The sequence below is a fragment of the Gossypium arboreum genome, chromosome 10, assembly GCF_025698485.1.
Source record: "Gossypium arboreum isolate Shixiya-1 chromosome 10, ASM2569848v2, whole genome shotgun sequence".
Taxonomy (NCBI): Eukaryota; Viridiplantae; Streptophyta; class Magnoliopsida; order Malvales; family Malvaceae; genus Gossypium; species Gossypium arboreum.
In genome coordinates, this window is record NC_069079.1 from 26096883 (window position 1) to 26117505 (window position 20623).

At 32.1% G+C, this 20623-nt stretch overlaps 2 protein-coding genes across 2 annotated transcripts; one reads left to right on the plus strand and one right to left on the minus strand.

Moving 5' to 3' along the window:
• Positions 1-7685: 7685 nt before the first annotated feature.
• Positions 7686-8560, plus strand: LOC108488955 (putative calcium-binding protein CML23). The gene has a single exon (XM_017793211.2). The coding sequence runs from the start codon at positions 8037-8039 to the stop codon at positions 8448-8450; it is 414 nt and encodes a 137-aa protein (XP_017648700.1). The 5' UTR covers positions 7686-8036; the 3' UTR covers positions 8451-8560.
• Positions 8561-10394: 1834 nt separating this feature from the next.
• Positions 10395-17800, minus strand: LOC108487070 (uncharacterized). The gene is made up of 6 exons (XM_017791297.2): positions 17272-17800; positions 16729-16782; positions 15283-15356; positions 12744-12861; positions 12550-12608; positions 10395-10619 (listed from the first exon to the last, which is right to left on the minus strand). The coding sequence occupies exons 1-6, from the start codon at positions 17422-17424 to the stop codon at positions 10541-10543; spliced, it is 537 nt and encodes a 178-aa protein (XP_017646786.1). The 5' UTR covers positions 17425-17800; the 3' UTR covers positions 10395-10540.
• Between the last annotated feature and the right edge of the window lie 2823 nt (positions 17801-20623).

Consider the following 20623-nt stretch of genomic DNA (forward strand, 5'->3'; position numbering starts at 1 on the left):
CCTTGTGAGACAGGGCCAGAACAGTTTCTGGGTCCCCTGTCGTGACTTTAAAAATTTACTATAAATTATATAGAAAGAATTAGAAGTCATGCCTTATATTTACAGATTCCATTTTGAGTCTAGTTTCTTTAGAAACAAACGGAACCAGTATTAAAGCCCTGTACAGAGAGATATTCAAGTTGTAACGCGCGAAGGTCAGTGTCGTCAACCCCTGTAACATGGGTGATTTTAACTAATAAACTGTACCAATTGGCCCAACCAAAAATTCTAGAAATAAATGCAGGGATGGATATATGAGTCTAGTTTCAGGGAAAATTTACAGAACTGATTTTCGAGTTCTGGAACCCGAGATATGATTTTTAAGGTGACAGTGATGCAGTTAGCTAGTCTGCCTGGAACTGAAATCAATTATTGTCAAGAGAGAAAAAAGGGAAGTAAGCCCGGTAACACCACGTGTTCAAATCCGGTGACGGTCACGGGTTTGGGGTGTTACACTACTGGATATTCAATAGCCCCAAACATGGGATAAAATACCAACGCCATGTCCCAAACATGGTCTTACACTGGCTAGCACATCAAAGTTGATGCCATGTCCCAGACATGTCTTACACTGACTTTGCTATATCGAGGCCAATGCCATGTCCCAAATAGGTGTTACACTGACTCTCATCTATCGGTGTCGATGCCATGTCCCAAACAGGTCTTACACTGACACACAATAAGCTGACACCATGTCCCAAATAGGCCTTGCACTAGCTTGTAAATTTCGAGGCCGATGCATGTCCCAGACATGTCTTACACTGGCTCTCATAATGTGACCGACGTATGTCCCAGACATGTCTTACACTGGCTCTCATAATGTGACCGACGTATGTCCCAGACATGTCTTACACTAGCACACATATCACCCAATGTCATGGCATGAATATCCAATCTATTCCTAAAGTTCAACCGGGAGTCTTTACTACGTTAATTTCTCAACATGCATACTCATATTCACAATCATAGCAATTTATGCAATATCAATTCAATCACAAATCATAACAATATAGTTGCATTATTAACATACAACTTACCTCGGATTACAAAATGTAAGCGACTAGTCGGTTTTAATCTACTTGTTTGGCCTTCCTCTGGTCTAGGTTTGGATTTTGTATTTCTTGATCCAAAATAATAAAAATTCATCCATTTAATCACTAAATAAATTTATACAATAAAAAATTCATTTTTTTTTGCAAAATGACCATTTTGCCCCTGGACTTTCACAAAATGATCATTTTACCTCTAGGCTCAAAAATTGATTTTTATCGAATTTATTCATGCCTTAAGTCTAGCTGAACCCTTTTTACTCTTATAGCAACCCAAAATTTTCATTATTCCACCACATTACTATCTATTTTACAATCTTTATAAAATGGTCCTATTAGGGTTTTCATGAGAAGTTCTTTCACAAAAGTTGTTTATTTCACAACCATAACTCATATTCTTCCATAAAATTTCAGTTAACAACATATATGCTGTCAAGGAAAAATCCTAGACTCTCAACCATTTTGCAAAATAGTCCCCTCATTAGTTAGCTCATGCTACAAGGGTTCCAAAAGTACCAAATTCATCAAAAATAACTGTCTAAATCACTTACTTGAGAGAGGAATAAGTGACTGAAAGTTTCAAGCTTCCAAAACCCTTAATTTTTTGGTATTTTTGGTGGAGAAGAAGGTGATAAAAAAATATGATAGCTTTTATCTTTATTTTATTTATCAATTAAGTCACCCACACCCACCTAACCTTGACAATTTGGTCAAATCTTGTCCCTATGGCCGGCCAAGCTTCTTTTAAGGGTCTAATTGCATTTTAAAGACCTCCAATTATGGCTCTCTAGCTATTTAACACATTTGGCTAGCAAAACACAACTTTTTCCCTTTATGCGATTTAGTCTTTTTTTGCAATTAGGCTCACAAACGCTAAAATTAATTCACCAAAATTTTTATACACTTATATAAGCATACTATGACACCAAAATAATAATAAAAATAATTTTTCGGCCTCAGATTTGTGGTCCCAAAATTACTATTCTGACTAAACCCGAAATCGAACTGTTACATGTTTGCTGCCATTTTCAGTGGATGAAGAAGAAAGATGAAAAGATGACAACCTTTTTCCTTTTTGTTTTATTTTATTACCAAAAAAGTCACCTAACGCCCACCAACTTTGACTTTTCAATTTATTTGTCTCCATGTTCAACCACTCTTTTTTATTGGTCTATTTGCTCACTAAGGACCTCTAATTTAGTGTTCCATAGCTATTTAACAACATTAACTTGTAGAACAAATCTTTCGCACTTTATGCGATTTAGTCATTTTTCGCAATTAAGCACGAAATCGTTAAAATTAATTCACTAAAATTTTCATACACTCATATAATCATGTTATAACACATAAAATAATAAAAAAAATTCTGCAACCTCGAATTAATGGTTCCGACTAGGCCCAAAATCAGAGTGTTACACTGACACTATTAAATTACAGAAAATAGTTATTATAGCATAATTTATTTCCGTAGATGATGTGGAACTTTTTTTAATGGAAAGGGAACCCGTGAATAAAAAATAACAATATATTACCATATTATTAATTGTGTTTGATATGTGATCATTGTTCTTAATCAATGAACCCATTTCAATACCTGCAATTTCAAAACAAATTTCGATAATTAATTTCTAAGTTTGATACATTTTAAATATTTATCAAAATACCTAAATTTTATTTATTGCTTTTAATTACAAAAATACCAAACAGTTTTGTCCACGTCATATTTTTTGCTATACTACATTAACAAAATAAATATATCTGATAAATTTCAACTCAATGGTCCCATTCACAAATTTCATCTCAATGGTCTAATCTTTTACCTACATAAAAAATTATATTAAAATAATAAAAATAACATGCCAATCAAAAATATAATGAAACATAATATAAATTATCTCAACATAATAAATATGAATATTGTTATTATTATTTTAAAATGATAATAAGTAAAATGTATTGGTTTAAAAGATAATATATATAAAAACATGGCAACTTAATTATTGTCAAAAAATATTATTTTTCATAGAAGGATTCAAAAGAAATTTCAATTATAATATTTATAAAAAATAAAATAAAATTTAAAACACATAAACTCCTATTCCCAATTATAAAATCTAAAAAATTAGAACACGTAAACTCTTATTCCTAATTTATCTCATAAATTCTAACTCAATGGTCTCATTCACAAATTTCATCTCAATGGTCTCATCTTTTACTTATATAAAAATAAAAATTTATATTAAAATAATAAAAATAACATGTCAAATAAATTACATAAAAATAAATCTAATAAACCTAAAACACACATAACAAATAAATTACATAAAAAAATATTCTTTCTACATAACATAAATAGGCTTTACTTGAATAAACATTAAAAAAACTTATGAATGAAAATATAAAATAAATACAAACATACCTTAATAGCTCTTTTAACCAAATAATACCTTAAAAAATAAAATTAAAAATTAATTCAAATAAATAAAAATAAAAATTAACATTTATTTATAACAAAAATTAGTAAATAAAAAATACCTTTTATGGTTTTTTTTTCAACACCAAATCCTTCTAACCTCAAAAACAACCTCTTAATTAATTTTTTTCAAACCCTAAACACAACCCTAATTTTTTCTCAAATCCTAACACAACTTATTCTCCTTCCTTTTCTCCTTTTTCCTTTTTTATTTTTTCCCTTCCCCTTCTCCTGTCTCTATTCAGCTTCTCTTTTCTGCTTTCTTTTTTCCCTTCCTTCCCTTCCCGCTCTCTTTTTCTTCTTCTAAATTTCTTTTTCCTTTCATCCAGTCAAAATAGGGACATTGGGGACCTTATAATGGTCCCCAAAACACATGTCACGAGCATAGTCTCGTCCCATCGCTGCCACCATTACAGGGGTTAGGGGTGTGCTACCTATGAGATTGGCTTCACCACCCCAGTGCCACCTATCAATTTGGCATAACCAGGGGGTGTGCTGCCTACCTATTAGGTATCACCAGTGGTCCTATCACCTCAATGTCAGTAGGTCAACAACGGGTTGGATTTTGGTCGTATACGGGTCATAAATGACCTGTATTTCTTTGGTGCCACGTATTTAGATGGTATTTTTTATTTTTTTAATATATTTTTTTAGTCAACTCTGTCAGATTTTATGGTGGTGCTGCCTATGCACCACCCTCCACTTGCATCAATGTACTATTTTGGTACATAGTCTACCTGACATCTATTTAGATATTTTTTTTGATAATATTCAGGTAAAAAGTTGATATTCTCTCTCCACTAACTCTTAATATGTATATAATTTTAATTTAACAAATTATTAACTTTTATTTATCTTTTTCAAGAAACCATTATTAATAAATCAACTTATTAAATTATTTTATACCCCTAATTTAATTTTTAATTAAATCTCTTTTTTTAAAAAAAATTAAAAATTCAATTGGGACTTTATTTTTATAATTTAATCCTATCATTCAATTTATGCTAATTCTACTCAATAATTTAATCGTAGATGACACAGAATTTTCACTTTCAAACCTAGCCATCCATTTAAAAAATCAATTTAAAAACTGAATTTTTCAACAACGTCTCTCCCCTCCAAGGTTCCATGTTGCCCCTGTCAGAAAGCAACTTTGAAAGAGAAGCACCTTCAAAGAAGACTTAGAGAACTCTAGAGCTTCAACAGTAGTGCAGTGTAAAGCGTGTGAACCATCAACTTAAATAGGAGCAGAAGAGGGAGAATTAACAACTTTAGCATTGGGCTCAGATTCTGAGATTACCATCTTTTTCTTACCAATGCTTTCCAAAATAAGGCCTTACCCTTTGCAGCGGTTTTGAACTTGATTGATTGCATTGGTTCTTTAGACCTATCCATAGAAACCTAGAGTACTACCATCAAAATTTCAACGAACTTTACTGTTATCAATACCCATGTTTTTATCAATGACCATATCCGATTTGTCTTTAAGAGGAATACTAGGGTCACAAGTCACCGATTTAAAAGAGTTCTCTTCACAAGAATTACCACTTAAATTACCTCTTTTAATCGGTTTTGATTTTGAGATAGCCAACTTTCGGTCTTTGCTTCTACCCTTGGACACTTTACTACTAACAGCGAGAAACTTTTTGGCTCTCGGCAGCTTTAACAGCAGCAGAACCAGCAGGTTCAGCCGACCCAGGACCAGCTTTATCGGCAGAAAACGTGGCAGCAGCAGTCGGAGACTTTAAAGCAGCTTCAATAAATGGTTTCCTGGCCCGGCTCTTCCTTGGCACTATAACCCAATGTGCCAGAATCTGCAGGTTCCACAATAGGATGCTGAACAGTTGAGACGTTAGCTGTAGAAGGAGAAAAGGTGGACATGTCCATAGGATGGGAGCAAGCAAGCGTAACAGGCGCTGTGAACGTGTGATTAGTTTCGACAGTGGCAGCAAGCATCTCTCGAACGGGCAAGAATAATGGGGCAATTTTCACGTCTATGACCGATAATAACCAGCGGCGGGGTTGGCATGGAACTAAAATGTAAAATTATTATTTAAGTTTTAAATTTTTTTTAAAAATTTTAAATTAATAAATAAAAAATTATATTTTAATTTTTTAAAATTATAAAAATTTAATTTAATTCTTTAAAAATTATAAAATATAGATTATGAAAAATTAATATTTCATCCTGTCAACAAAAGTTGTTGTGGCTTCACCATGATAATAAAGAATAAATCGAGACCCTCATATGTAGATATTGCTTTCTACCATCAATGAGTATTGCTTTCTACCATCAATGAGTATGAACTGTTTTAAAGGGCTCTCGATATTAACTTGGACGCAAAAGCGTGCATACTTTCCCCTCGACTCCGAACTAGTGGCCTTATCCACTCGAAGTAGGGTGCCTAAGCTCTGTCCGATTTTAGCGAGAATTGTCGGATCATAATTCATAATAATAAAGCGGTAACTCTGGTAACCGAACCCAAACAGCGACCACATTAAAGGAAGCTTCCAAGGCCCTAAAATTAGGGTTCCATCGTCGCATGGTAACGAAATGCCCATTCACAAACCATGGTCCTCCCTTTAGCACCTTCTCAAAATCGTCAAAACAGCTAAACTGAACAACAAAAAAGAATCCGAATCCAAGTCGATGAGTTGGAGCTCTCCAGAAAGATTCCATAGCTGATTAAGTTTAAAAAGGAGATATTGGTGGCCAAAGTTCTCCCAAAGACCTTAATAATAAGGATTTTATCCCATTTTAGTCGTATTCTATCCTTTTCATCCGAAGAAAGGGTTATAGAGATAATACCATCTTTAATGTTCTCCAATACAGGCTCGTTTAGACAATCATCAAACTCCTCCATGGAGACAGGTTCTTTTTTCCAGGTAGGCATCAAAGTTACAAAAGTCTTCACCAGCAAGTGTATCCCTATAAGAAACGATTGTTCTTGAAGTTTCATTAGCTAAGCCATCGGCTCTTTTAACTTTCTTAATGCTTTTGAGAAGTTCCTCCTCCTCCGATATTAATTTCACGGTTTTCACCTCCATGGCGGCTTCAGAACAACTAGGATTTACCGCAGTCATGCTAGGCGTTAGTTTCAAACTTTTGATTTATTTTTGGCAGAGGATTTCTATTCTTAATATATTCTCTAATACATTTATTCAAATTATATAAAAAAAAACGTGGAATGAATTTGAAAAAAAAAAAACCATTAGCAGTATTTGTTTTACTTTTTATTTCTTCATTATTTTTTTATAAATAAAGACTATTAATAGGATACCTAATCATGGGTCGGGTTTAAGTTGAGTTGATGTCAAATTTTAGGTCTGTTTTTTAGATTTAGGTTTAATTTGATCCGAAAGATAAGCTTAAAATTTTGTCTAAGCCTGTCCTAGATAAAAAATACTAAACTCGAGCCCAACGCGGCCCATCCGTGTTAATTTTTTATATTTATATAAAAATAAATTTAAATATATAATACATCAACAAAACTAAAAATATTAAAATAAATATTTCTTAACAAATTAAAAATATATTAAAAATATTTATACTTAAATAATATTAAAATAGTTACAACTTAACATCTGTCTAAAATTGTAGCAAAGTTAACAATAAAATAAGAGTTTTTCAATATCTAAACAATAATAGCAATATAACAACAAGATGACAACAAAATAGCAGTAGAAAATAATTTTAGGCAAATTCGGGTCGGACCGGATCCGAATAAAAAAACTTACCCGAGGCACAACCCGTTTAAAAAATAGGTCATATTTTTTTATCCAAACTTATTTTTTAAATTTATATTTTTGCTCAAATCCTTTTACTTTTCAAGTAAACTTTTAAACCTAAACGGATAACTCGCCCATATCTAACTAATAACTTCATTTCTAATACATTTAATGTTTTTTTATAATTTGGGTTACTTGTTTTAAATATTTTAATTAAAAATTAATTGAAATAGAAAAATTATTAAATGAATTAAATTAGAGACTATTAAATACATATGAGTATATAATATTAATTTTATATTTTTAAAATTAAGGAAATGTCTAGAAATTAAAAGTTTTAAATTATGATATTAGTATAAATTATTCCCTATATGTTGTTAATGTGATGGTTGAAAGATGACGTTTTTTCACAAAAGAAAGTAGAATAGAATGTTGTAGGCTAAGGTCGCCATTTCGCCCTTGTTTCCTTTTTTTCCTTTTTTCCATATGACAGGCAATTTACATGAAACAACTTAGAAAGCAACAATTCAGCTTACTTCCCATTTTTGTATCTTCTTTTTTCTCGTTTTGATTGAAGATTCGCAGTACTTTCCTCTTAATATAAGAGACGACTGCATTAAAACCTTAACTCTCTTTTTGTCTATACAAACTTGGTTCCGAATACCCATTTCTGCAAATCCAACTTAGTTTTCAATTATATCATCTTTGCTTTAATTTTCTTTCATTGTTCATATTTGAACCCAAATATGATGAGAAGCGAAGAATATAAACGCATTCTTCGTTGTTTCGACAAAGATGGAGATGGGAAAATTTCAGCGTGGGAGTTAAGGCATAGACTAGGACGGATGGGCGGAGAGTTGATGTTAAATGAAGAAGAAGCGTTGGGCTGGAACGGGGATGGGTTATTAGATTTGGAGGACGTAATAGAGTTGATGGAAGGAGGAGGAGAAGAAGAAGAAAAGATGAAGGATTTGAGAGAAGCATTTGAGATGTATGATGGAGAAGGAATTGGGTTCATTACACCCCAAGGACTGAACAAAATGCTGACAAAACTTGGGGAGTCAAAGTCGATTGATGAATGTATGGTGATGATCAAGCATTTTGATATCAATGGCGATGGAGTTATCACCTATGATGAATTCAGAGTAATGATGCAGTAATATATGGCCATGGTTGTTCCTTTTTTTTCCTTTGCTTTCCATCTGTGTCAGGGATCATCATTCATTATATTCTTTTAACTAATAGAAATTGTTCCAACAAGTTAAATATACTCCATCATGAAAGTGGGCGGTAGTTAATAATAATCTTCTCCGTAAACTATTAAGTTCAGTTTTTAATAGTTTAATTCGAATTATTTAAATTTTTTTTATTTAAGTTAATTTGATATTAAAATTGTTATTAAAATTGCTCACACTAATTAAAATGTCTCTTTTCTTTCTTTTCTATAATTTTTATTTTTTTATAAAACAATTTTGAATACTATAAATTTGTAAATTAAATCTAAATAATTTTTTCTCAAATTTTCGGTACTAACTATTAGATCGACTTAGATCTAAAATATATTTTATTTCTCACCGTACTAATTGTAGAATCACCGCTTAAAACTCATTAGTTGATTTTATTTTTAAAAAGTAATAGTCTAGTTATTTAAATGAAAATTTTGAATAATTCAATAATTATTTTTAATTTTTATAATTTTGTAACCAAATTATAAATTTATCAATCATTTAATGATCTTATCTGCTGTTAGCCCTAATTTTAATCCTACCAATTGACATGGGATGATGAATTAGACTTAATGTCGTTTATTAGTTTATTTGTGATCAGAAGAGGGTACAACGCGTGTAGCAGACAACGTTGGAGAGAAGTCTGGTCTCCCTTGTTTGTATCTTCAGATTCAATATAAGTAGCCCACAGGCACCAACTACATAGAGTGGGTTTAACATACAGGACTGCCCACAGGCACCAACTACATAGAGTGGGTTTAACATAAAGGACTATGTTAAAAAGTCATTTTCTTAAAGAAGAATCTTGAATAATATATAAATTCATTTATAAACTACACTGAATTAATTTATTATATATAATTAACAAAAAAACTCTCATTACTTTATTCTTATTGTAATTAACAAACAAAAAAAAAAAATCTTATTTCTTAAATCATAAACCCTAACTCCTAAACTAATATAACAAAACAGAAAACTTGCTTTGCTATAATTAGTAGTTAATTTTTATTTAATTAATTAATAAAAATTTAGGATAATTAAAATTAAAATGTTGTTCCCTAATTAACGAAATTAATATAACAAAAAACATATTCAAAATATAAATTATAAAAACTCAGTTTTATTTATTTAATTAATTAAGACTTAGTATTTGTATACTGGTGGTGTTTTTTTTTTTAATTTCCTGAGCAAATTTAAAATATTCTTTTATATTTATTTTTAAATATTTTACTATATAAAATAAATTTACTATATCTTAGAAGACAATTCACATCATTCTTTGTGGCTGAAAATATACCAAATATTTCCCCATTAACTAATAGAAACTAAAATATTATTGCTGACCAAATCATAGGACTAGGGTGGCTTGTGGCTCGCCTATTTCATATCAGGAACTCTATCATTGGAGAGCAAATCTAGAGAAAGATTAGGATGGCTTTACACCTCCTTAAACCCAAACCCTTGGATACATGTTCACTTGTCCACCACCAACCAATGTTCCTGTTCCTTGCTTTGCTCTGCCATAACCATCATCTGTCGAGTAGTGATTTTTGGCTAAGAATTTGATGGTTGAAGAAATTATGCTTTCATGTTCATGTTTTATTCATGGTTGTTAAACCCGGCCAGGATAGATTGAGAATGGGACAATATATCACTTTAGGCAGAAGGTTGAACTGAAATTTAAACAAACCACTAGAAACTGGTTGAACCGATTTTAAAAATCAAATTTAAACCAGACAGAATGATCTGCATCACGCTAAAATGGCTTAATTACACGCACGAAAACCTCCCCGAAAAACAAAATTGTTCTAAGTTGCAGTTTCCATTATCAAAGAAAGATCTCATCATATGTAAGAAAATTAAGAGCAGAAGAGGAGATTTTGCATGGAAAATTCGTCTTTGAGATTTACTATTCGTACATAATAGACATATCCCATACTTCGGTTTTACAGATCAGGACTGACCTCCCTTCTTTGTATATACACAAAATCCCACAGGTAGATTCATTCAAGATCGTCTTCAGATTAAAATTCAGTGTCGAAACAGGATACCATGATCTTTGAAACCATTGACCTCGCAAAAGGGATGTAGCTCAAGCTATACCTGTAAATCATGTAAATCAACCAGCTTCTCAACTTCCATCCAAGTCAAATCCATCTTATACGAGAAGGGAATGTCAACAGAACATATGAAGCTTTTAATTCAATGGTTCTATATTACTGTCAATGCATGCATTGATACACTTATAAATGAAGAAAACTCCCAAAATACATTTAGATATTTAGAGAAAGCATAAAAGTTGTTCTGAATAACACATAAAGAATAAAAGATGAGAACAAAGAAATAATGCATTAATTCTATAGATAAAAAACCTAAAGACATCTAAGAACTGGATGTATCTAGAGCAACATTTTTAAGTTCATAATTTCCTATAAAAAGCTATAAAGTGAATCATATCTATGAGAAATTACGTAATATTTCTCTATCTAAAATCAAATTATCCATTAATATGGTATACAGATATATTTACAGGTTTCACTTTTTCAGTTTGAATTTCCTTTCACCATCACCATTTTTTTATCGACTTTAACTATTAACTTCACATACGAGATTATTTCAAAGTTTTAAACAAATTTTTATTGATTGAAAATCCGTTCCATTAGGACACAAAATAGGAAACTATATTTACGCTAATATGTAATCAGTTCAAAAATTAATATCCATTCACCTTATGACCATATAATCAATATAAAGCAATTATTAAAAGCATGCATATCAGGAACTGTACAAGACAAAGTGTTATGCTTCTTTGAATTCATTATGTCTCGTTCACACATTTTCAATAGGAAACCACAATTATGTCACGAAGATCGAAGAGTAATAAACGCATGCATGATCAATTAGAATTCTCAGAAAATGGAAGTCTTAACATTGTGCTTTCCCAGGTAGTTTGTAGACCACGTATCTCCTATAAGTAGAAGTACAGTGGAGGGAAACTCTTCTTACCATTCACAGAGAATCAGAAAAGGAATGGAAAGGAGAGAAACGTTGTCTGATCAAAGTGGTAGAGACTGATCGCTAGTTATGGTTGGCACCACACTGGAGATGGGTTTGCTGGTTTATAGGATCTGCACTATTGCTCATGGCTAATTGGCTTTGGCAAATATGTATATGGGCAATTTTATGGATGCTTTTGTGGGACAAACCTATGCTAGGAAAGGCCGTTAATTTTCATTCTCTAGTTAAGGGTTAGATTTCATGATTGTGAATTTATTTCAATTGATTCCTTTCCTTTCTAGAATAGGTTTCCTATTTATGTAACGAGTCCCAAGGTTTCAATCTCCTTTTGACAAGTCTGAAATGTCAACCACAATAGGCTGTTCTAGAAATCGAGATAAAGAGAACACAATTGACTTTAGCTTGCCCATCAATCATGCTGCAACACGAAGATTATTCGCATATTCTTAACATGCAAAGTTCATTTTCTATTAAACTATTCAATTATTAAATTTGATTTGTCTTTTTGCCATTTCCAACTAAAAGTAAATCCTAATTTTATCATTACCACAACAGGACTAATACTAAGAACAATACTCGTTTGAGTTTTCCATGAGAACAATACAATTGCAAACCAAACGCAAACCACAAGACTCTCACATCTTTGGGCATTTTACTTGCTAGGGAATAGAAGATGCTGACACAAACCAAATCCAGTAGTATCTATAATATAAGAGTCTAGCCTATGATGGAATACAATCTAAACCACACATAGCCTACAATGGAATACAATCTGAACCATACCCCACTGATATATGCTCGCCACATTCATAGCATGACCATTTTTATAAGAGAAGAAATTAATATATCCTGATCCAAACCATTTTGCTCTTACTAGTGGTATGTGCTGCATACTCATTTATTTGAAATGCTACACAGGGCAAATAATAATAAAAATGGCTCTTTAAAGAACCATAATTCCTTTGCAATGTGGTAACATTTAAAAGCTGTATGTAGTGAATTGAGTTCAACATACCAAATCAGTGCACCAAATTCTAGCATGATAGCCAGAAGTGTCAATAGCTTGTTACGAACCTGTTCAGTAAGAAGGGAGAGCTAAGGTTATCACTTAACCTATTGCATTCCACAATTACTGAAAGCTAAAAAGAATGTAAAAGAAAAAAAGATGTGGAATTATAAAAGTGGAAATAAATGCTGATAGTGACTTACATAGAAGGCACAAAACAGAGCAATTATCATACTTGCAAGATATATAGCTGTTGCATATATACGAACAGGATCAAGCATCATTGACACCTGCCTTTTTGGACCAATGAGGAATGCGGTGCTGCCATACAAAAGACTCCAACTTAGCATCTGAAATAAACACAATATCCACAAAGAAAAATTATAAAAGAAATAGAGCTACTTTGACAAGGGCCTATAAATGCTTAGGTATAAAGTATAAAAAAGCAACAAAGAAACCAGCCATCTGAAAAAAGTTAAGAATCCACATAATATGTCAAAATAGGGGTTCATGAATAAGAATAGCGACTTTTACATAAAGAAGCAAAAATAATGACTCAAAACATGAGAAAGTTAAGGAAAAATGACGTAAAAACTGGCTAGATTTAGTTCTTAAAGGAGTAAAGGTAACTAAGCTTTCAAGGAGTTATAGTATGGCTCAGCATGGAATCAATAAAACTTCATTACATACATGAACCCATGTTCAAGAAGCTCAGCATGAATCCAGTTCAACTTTGCTGTGGATTAAGGATTAAGATCCTTCACTAATAATAATAAAAATTCCAATCCCTTGTACTCTTTACACATTTGAAATTCAATCACTCTACTTTTAATTCCAAGAATCTAGTACCTCTACTTTTGATAAGACTGTCAAAAGACTTCCATTGAATTGGATTATACGGTATTTTTAAAATTTAAAAAAAAAATGCTCACATGGCTAATTTAAAACTGAGAGAAAGCAAAGTAAGCATTAAAAAGGAAAAGAAAGTATTGACTTTCACTCAACTTCTTTGAAACAGTGTTGAAAAACATTACAAGCACATATTCAACAATTTTATTTGTTTATTTGGCCTTCTACGTGTGAAATATTCACCAGGTGAGTAATTTTTTTATTTTAAAAATTCCACATAATCTAGTTGAATCAAATTCTTTTGATGGTGTTATCATTTGGATTTAAATTATTAAATCAAAAGTGTAAAGGGACTAAATTCCTGGGATTAGAAGTAGAAAGACTAAATTTCAAATGTGCAAAGGGTACAAGGACCGAGAGCATAATTAGACATAATAATAATATCAACTCACTATTTATGTTCTATAGTAACACTTGGTAGGAATGAAAAAGAAAGCCTTATTTTTTCTTATTTGTTTTGAAGAAAAATGGAAACATACAATGCATTCTTTCACCCAAAAAATCCACTCTAAAGGAAAATGAAACAAAAAAACTCAACTAGATTCTTTCCATTCCTCCCAATTGCACTATGGCATACCAAAAAATTGTTGAATCTCACTGTTTTCACGCTCCATATTTATTTCAGTTATTCCTCTGCAACCTAAGTGTCAATGAGAAGTGCAGAAAATCACATGCATGCTTTTAATAATTTATACAAGCCACCAAAATCAATAGAATCCATGAATGAAGCTCACAAACATTTGTTCAGAAATCAGGACAATGGATGTACCTTCTCAGATTTAACATTTTCTTTGGTTGGTATTTCAAAACATAATATTAACAAAGGATGTTTGTTTTAAAAGAAATACTACTCTCTTCACTCGATATTCTAAGTACGCTGAGAGGTTGAAATGTGCTATACTTAGAGATTAAACCATTTGGTCTTGTGGGTTACATAGCACTCACATTGGATCTCTTGGTCCACATGTTTCATTATTGTTAGTTGGCATAATTGGAAACTAAGGAATAAATATGTCTTTCAGGAAGAGTTCAAGCAGCCACCACATGCTATTTGTTTGATCCTTCCTTATCATTTGAGATTATTTACAGTTTAGGTGCTAAAGGAAACTACTAGTGCTCAGCAAGTAAAACTTAATGCATGGAAATTTCCTCCACAAAAGTATGGGAAGATTAATGTTGATGGCGCTTCTTATTCAGATCCAGGTAATCTTGCTGTCGGTGGACAATGCACAGGTAGTTGAGGCAATTGGTTATCATTTATCAGCTTTACTAGGACACTTGGTATGGGGCTTGGTAGGGTTATATGCTATTTACATTGGCATGCTCTTAGCTTCAAAACAAGGATATTGGAGGGCAAAAATTGGGTCCGATTTACTCTTGACTCTAAAAAAGATTTTACAGCCTCTGCAGAACAAGAAATCCATATACCAGGGAATTTTTTACTGTAAAATGTTGATGAGTAGACATTGCCATTTTTTGTTCATATATATAGGGAGGCCAATATTTATTCTGACTTTTTGGCGAATTGGGTACAAGGCTGGGAATACTGAAGTTACTAAACGTCATATCTGCTAGATGCTTTAGTTGGTTTTTTTCACATTAGTATACAGCAAGAACTACAAAGCCTACAGCTTTACTGCTTAACTAGTCTCCACCACTCCTAAAATAAAAGAGAATAAAAAAAATAAAAGCATAAACAATTAAACCATTAGAACATGTGACTATATGCACTTGCAGGAAAAAAATTGAATAAGAAAAATGAACGATGACGTGTTATAATTTTACTAACAAATTAGGAGCCTGACAAGTAAGTATATAAATTTAGATACAAACCTTCCAAGTGCAAGCAAATTGCCAAATGTAAATGTGATTCCAAACTTGATTGGATGGAAGAAAACAAGGATTGACTGTGAGATGAAGAAAAAGTGAAATTAGATTGGTATATCCAACAGCACCAAATTCAATGAAGCAAAGTGAAGCAATATAATAACTACATAAAAAATTTCAAAGCACTATCCTATTAACCAGAAAGTGCTCAAGACTGAACTTCCAAGTTTTCTAGCAACACAAAAAAACGATATCAATCATCATCTTCATATGTATAAAAGTGAGGCAAAAGAAGATGCTATCTGAGGCAAAAGAAGATGCTATCTTATCTTAGCAGTGCAAGCTGAGATAACTAAAATTCCAAACTTCTGATTGACATAAAATAAAATAAAATAAAAAATCAATGCAACAGTACATCAAATAAACATTAAAGAGAAACAATAGCAAACACTTGTCAAAAATCGAGAGGACAAACAGAAGAAATTGTAAATTAGACAAATTTTGAAGACACACTACATACATCTTATTTCACACAAATCTCGGTCTCCAAAGCAAAAGCAAGTTTCCATGGACAAGAACCCATAATACTCAGAGAAAGTTTCAAAACATAAATATCTTGTGAGGAATGCAAACAACAAAAATAGATCTCTTGGAATCCGAATTCTGAAGATTGAGATAATATATAACCAGCTATCAACACAAATTTCTTAATAGTAGAAACTTTTAGTAGGTTTAAGGAATTATTGTCAAGGAACTTTTAGAGCTTTGTTTCAATATCTCTTCCAGTATACAAAACCTTGTACTATTTTCTTCAAGAACAATTAAACACTACGATATTGTAATTTTCCAGGAAAGGTCAATGATTAACAGCATGAGTTTTAAAGAATGTGACTCCATAACTATTGTAGTCTAAAGCACCCCAAAAGTAACACTTATATACATTAAGAAAAGTTCTTTAAATAAACTACCATCAAATATAGCAATTTGAAGAGCTTAGGGTTTTTTTTTTTTCATTTGTCAGAATTTGCTTAGTTTAAGCTTTTAAAATAGAATGCTTATATGGTAAAAAAAAAAAACAATGCAAATAACAGATCAAAAAAATCCCAGTAGATAAACACAATCATAAAGTGAGCACATCAAGGAGAACTTCAATAGTTGAAAGAAAAGGAAAACAGGAAAGGAGAGGAGGGCAGGTGGTCAAACGAAGAGTACTAGATGAAAATAAAGGAATGCAACCCTCACAGTGATATAGCCTTCTTTAGGCTCTTATGGTAATTAAAATTATTTCAGTTCTAGGAGAAATAAATCCAATCATCAGTTTAGCTAGTTGCCACTTAGAAATTACTTTATTTAAGTAGTCATATCTATTTGAAAGGCTACGTCAAAGGGAAACCAAGTAATAATGGACTATTAGAACTAACAATACAAGTAATCATATGGGGAAGTACTTACCAGGAGTGTACAAGCCAACCCAGAAACCAAGCAGATGGCAAACCCATAAAACCTCTAAAACATGAGATAAAGCAAGCAATTAGTACAAATAAATTAGTCTTACTTTCTTTACTTGCTTTTAACTTCTAAAAGAGTTGCTAAAAGCAAAACCAGAGGATAACAAATAATAGCATAATTGGTAAAAAGGAGAACAAATCACTAAAGTGCAACGTCGATTCTAATATAACTATTCGATCTAAATGAGCAAAAAGTAAGCTAATGCATATCTAGTCAACACCTAGCAGTTAATTTGGATATATATAACTAAACAATGAAATGTTGGCATAATTGAGATCCTGTATCTGAAAGCACTACAATTGAACTGAGTGTCATGGGTTGACACACAAGAGACGCACATTGAATGTTTTCAGACAAATTGAAAGGCGGCCCCCAGATCTCAAGTTGGAAGAAAATTATGCAAATTCCAACTAATTTAAGCGGAGATGAGTGGGAAGAAGCAAGTAAGACAAAGCAATACAAAGAAAGAAAAAGAAGGAAAGAAACCTGCTTGGTGGTCAAAGTGCACTGGCGATTGAAATCGTCCATGAAGGAGAAAGAGTTTCCATCTTCTTCAATTGCAGGCTGTTGGTGCTCATCTTCCACCTCCATTCCCACCAGCATTTTCATCTTCTCAAACGCATTGTTCATCTTCTCCATCTTCTCCTAACCGTTCTCTCTCGGAATTCCTACGGTCAGACTGGATCTGAATCCCCTCACTGCTTTGCCCGGAGAGAATGAATTGTTAGTAATTTCTTCGGATTTACTCTTGCTTTAATTTTAAGAAAAATTGAAAGCAACAAGATTCCCAACTTCTTGTTATTTCATGGGCTCCTTTTATCTCTTGGGCTGAATCGAATCTCGGGTTCATCTTCTCCATTTGGGTTCAACCTCTACTTTTAACTCAATCCCTAAATTCAACCCAATTTTCCTACCCGCCCAACTCAATTTAAAGATATATAATCAATGAGTCAAACTGGAATCATCAAAATTCAGCTTATAGAAAGCCAATAATCAAACATATCTAGCTCAAAATCTAAATGAAGTAAATAACTTACTTAAAAATAAATATAATTCAATTTTATAGCAATAATACCTATAATATAATTTACATGTGATTTTCGATTTGAAAATACAAGACATTTCTACAATATGAATTACACATAACACATTGAATATTTTTCTCTTAATGGTGTACTTGATAGAGAAGAAAAATGAGAGAAAAGAAAATTATTTTTACCGTAATGCATAAAAAACAATCCTTCTAAATCGAAATGATGAAAAGAGAGAAAATAAAAATATGTGTATGTTAGTACTAAATTATGCATTTTTCAAATTATTTATTTTCTTTTATTTCATTTTTCAAATCTACCAAACAATAGATGAAAAGAAATTTACTTTTTCTTTTCATTTTTCCTTCCTTCCTACTAAGCTCACCAATGAAAGGAAAAATTATACTTTCCATCTTTCTATTTTTTTATCCCTTCAATTTTTCACTTTCCAAATTTTTTTCCACTGTACTAAGAAAAGCTTAGGGCTTCTTCATTTGTACCTATTGCCTTTCCTTTAAGGTTGTAATTGTCTCCAAACGTACCAAAATATAGAGTAAAAATCATGCAAAAAAAATTGTGAAAAACCGATATCCGCAAGTATCCAAGTCAAGTTGTAATATAGTTACAACGGAGTAGGTAAGTACTCCGAGGATCGTACCTAAGGGAGGCGAACACTAAACTGATTCTAATCTAAGCATAAATGGATCTAATTAATACTCTATCAAATTATAGTATGAAGAATTAAAAGGAAGGTTTTTAATAAATTATACTAAAAATATTAAGGAGGTAAATAAATGAAAAACAAGGAATCAAATAATTGAATATATATCAAATCTGGATATGCGTGATTAGCTCGCTTTGGTAGTCATAATCAACTATCATCTCGGGCTTTCTTGTTCAATCAACTACTTAATGCCCCAATAAGATCTTCCGATGCATCCACTGAAATATTGAGTTGGTAAGAACTACTTATCTTTCGACTTCACAGTCTAGACCGATTCATTGTTAAGGTGTTCACAAATAGGCAATACCAAATTTAGGTTAATTCCCATCTTAATGACTTCCAAAGTTTGTCAAGTCTAGGGTTTAAATTATTCCTTTCTTGAACAGCTGATCCGTTAAGAAATCCCTATAAAACAATTAAATGAAATGAATGAATTGAGTAAGGCAAGTTGCCGAATAAGACCATAGTCGGGCTATGGAAATCAAAAAATAAGACCATAACTGGGTTATGGCATGTGAATGAAAGACCACGGCAGGGTCTTGGTAATGTATATGTAAGACCATAGTTGGACTATGGCATCGAAATATCAATGAATTTGCATCATAAGCACTTATAAATCGAAAAGGTTAAGAGTATTAATGATTAATAGAAATGTATCGGTACAGGTATGTACGGAAAACTATTCAAGCATCGAGTTAGATGAAGTTGAGAACTCATGAATGATGATATGAATAAATTTGATGTTAGCTCATGAATTAATGCTTTAAATGTTAATGATATTATCTATTTTGAATTACTAATGAATGTTGCGATTATTTCATGTTCACATACGAACTTACTAAGCTTTATAGCTTACTTTGTTTAATTTTTGATGTTTTATTGTTCTACGAAGCTAGCTCGGATCCAAGAATCGTCAGAGACTACATCGCACTTTCGATCATCTATTTTGGTACTTTTGAAGTTATGTATATATGGTATATGGCATGTATAGGCTTAAGTCATTTTGGTATATTTGATGGATATGTATTTTGGCCATTTGAGTTGGCATAAGATGTTGAACTTGTTAATGCTTATGAATGCGCAAATAGTTCTACTTTTAATGTTTCGTAATAGACCTATAATGAATGAATGAGATTGAAATGGTTATGTATGTTTGGATTGGTTTTGCTAAATGAATTATACATGTGAATTATGCTTAGTAAAGCAAGTTAAATTTTTTGGTATTTGAATAGGTAAATGGTATAGAATTGAGTATTGAATTTAGTTGAAATGAATATGGTATGATTATGTAGTGGTTGATGAAATTTGGCTACATGTTTGTGACTTAAAATGATACCAATTGAGTTTACTTAGTTATGTGCAAAAAGAGTGGCAAATTGGCTTTGCAAATGGCCTATTTTTGTCCACACGGGAAGAGACACGGACGTGTGTCTCAGCCGTGTACGACACACCCTGGTATTGAAATTGAATTGAAGTTAGTATGCTCCACACGGTCTCACACACGGGTGTGTGACTGGCCGTGTGGTATAAGTCAGTATACTCTCCAGTTTTCACACGGCCTGACATACTGGAGTGTCCTAGGCCTTGTGATGCAAGTCAATATGTATGCCCTATTTCCACACGGCCTAAGACATGGGCGTGTCTACTAGCCATGTGCTTCGGGTGTGTGACCCTTGTATTATTGAAAATTTTATAAGTTTTCTAAAATTTTAAAATTTTTGTATGTTATCGGTTTAGTTCCAAACCACTTCTAAAGCATGTTTAAGGCCTCGTAGGTCTTTATAAGGGACAATGTGGTTGTAATGAATGGTGTATGAGAATGAATGCTATATGTTGTGTTTTGATCGGTAATACCTCATAACCCTATTCTGGCAATGGATACGGGTTAGGGGTGTTACAAATGCTTTTACTTTTCAAGTACTTTTTCTACTCATTTTTCTTCTTGAATTTTTTTTGTTGCACATATTGGCTAACCTATGATTACTCTATCATACTAATCCCTCCTATCTCACTCTATTTTTACAAAATTCACCATAATATATCTACTTAACCCTCAATACGTATGGCCAAACATTTATAGTCG

Excerpts from the sequence above, each read along its gene's own strand:
- LOC108488955 (XM_017793211.2), top strand. The coding sequence starts at position 8,037 with ATGATGAGAAGCGAAGAATATAAACGCATTCTTCGTTGTTTCGACAAA.
- LOC108487070 (XM_017791297.2), bottom strand. The coding sequence starts at position 17,424 with ATGGAGAAGATGAACAATGCGTTTGAGAAGATGAAAATGCTGGTGGGA. Across the intron at positions 12,862-15,282 it reads AATTTGCTTGCACTTGGAAG|CACCGCATTCCTCATTGGTC; the intron begins GTTTGTATCTAA and ends TTTGTATGGCAG. Across the intron at positions 12,609-12,743 it reads CTCTGTTTTGTGCCTTCTAT|GTTCGTAACAAGCTATTGAC; the intron begins GTAAGTCACTAT and ends CTTACTGAACAG.